The sequence below is a fragment of the Diaphorina citri genome, unplaced genomic scaffold (assembly GCF_000475195.1).
Source record: "Diaphorina citri unplaced genomic scaffold, Diaci psyllid genome assembly version 1.1 scaffold44284, whole genome shotgun sequence".
NCBI classification, from domain to species: domain Eukaryota; kingdom Metazoa; phylum Arthropoda; class Insecta; order Hemiptera; family Psyllidae; genus Diaphorina; species Diaphorina citri.
In genome coordinates, this window is record NW_007421605.1 from 9,739 (window position 1) to 10,420 (window position 682).

A 682-nucleotide genomic window follows, 5' to 3' on the forward strand; every position below is an offset into this window, starting at 1 on the left:
AAGATCAAGGTGACGGAAGTAACAAAGAAGATTCAGGAAAGAAGACTACAGTGGTATGGCCATGTGATGAGAAGGGATGAAGATTATGTGGGAAAGAGAGTGAGCCGAATGGAGGTTGAAGGACGCAGAGCAAGAGGAAGACCAAAGAAAAGATGGGAACACTGTATAAATAAAGATTTGAGCGAGAAGGGGTTAAGGGGTAATGAAGTTCACAACCGAGGTTCCTGGAAATTGTTGACTAAAAATGCCGACCCCACTTGAGTTGGAAAAGGTAAAGAAGAAGAAGAAGAAGAAGAAGAAGAAGAAGAAGAAGAAGAAGAAGAAGAAGAAGAAGAAGAAGAAGGAAGAAGAAGAAGAAGAAGAAGAAGAAGAAGAAGAAGAAGAAGAAGAAGAAGAAGAAGACAAGACTTCCGTAGTGCCCCCTGAATTATACAACTTACTACTGATGGTTTTTTTCTAATGTTTTGGATGTTTTCTTCTTCAGAGATGACAGCGAGGAGGAAGAATTAGATGCAGGAGAAGACATGGAAGAAGAACATAAGGAACCAGAGAAGAAAAAGCGAAAACGAGACAAGAACAAGAATCGTAAGAAGAAAGATAAAATTTCCAAGTGGAATGGTGAGGAGAAGAATGTTGAGGTAGAGGAAGATAATGGAGAAGTGATAGGAGACAATGTGAAAGA

At 39.6% G+C, this 682-nt stretch overlaps 1 protein-coding gene across 1 annotated transcript in view; it reads left to right on the forward strand.

The window, feature by feature from the left end:
• The window catches only part of LOC113473576, a 9,328-nt gene extending 9,010 nt beyond the window's left edge, over positions 1-318 (forward strand). The window contains exon 2 of the mRNA XM_026833124.1: positions 10-318. Within this exon, the coding sequence (XP_026688925.1) occupies positions 10-261 (252 nt within the window). The 3' untranslated portion in view covers positions 262-318. The remainder of the gene's footprint in view (positions 1-9) is intronic.
• The last annotated feature ends 364 nt before the right edge of the window (positions 319-682 follow it).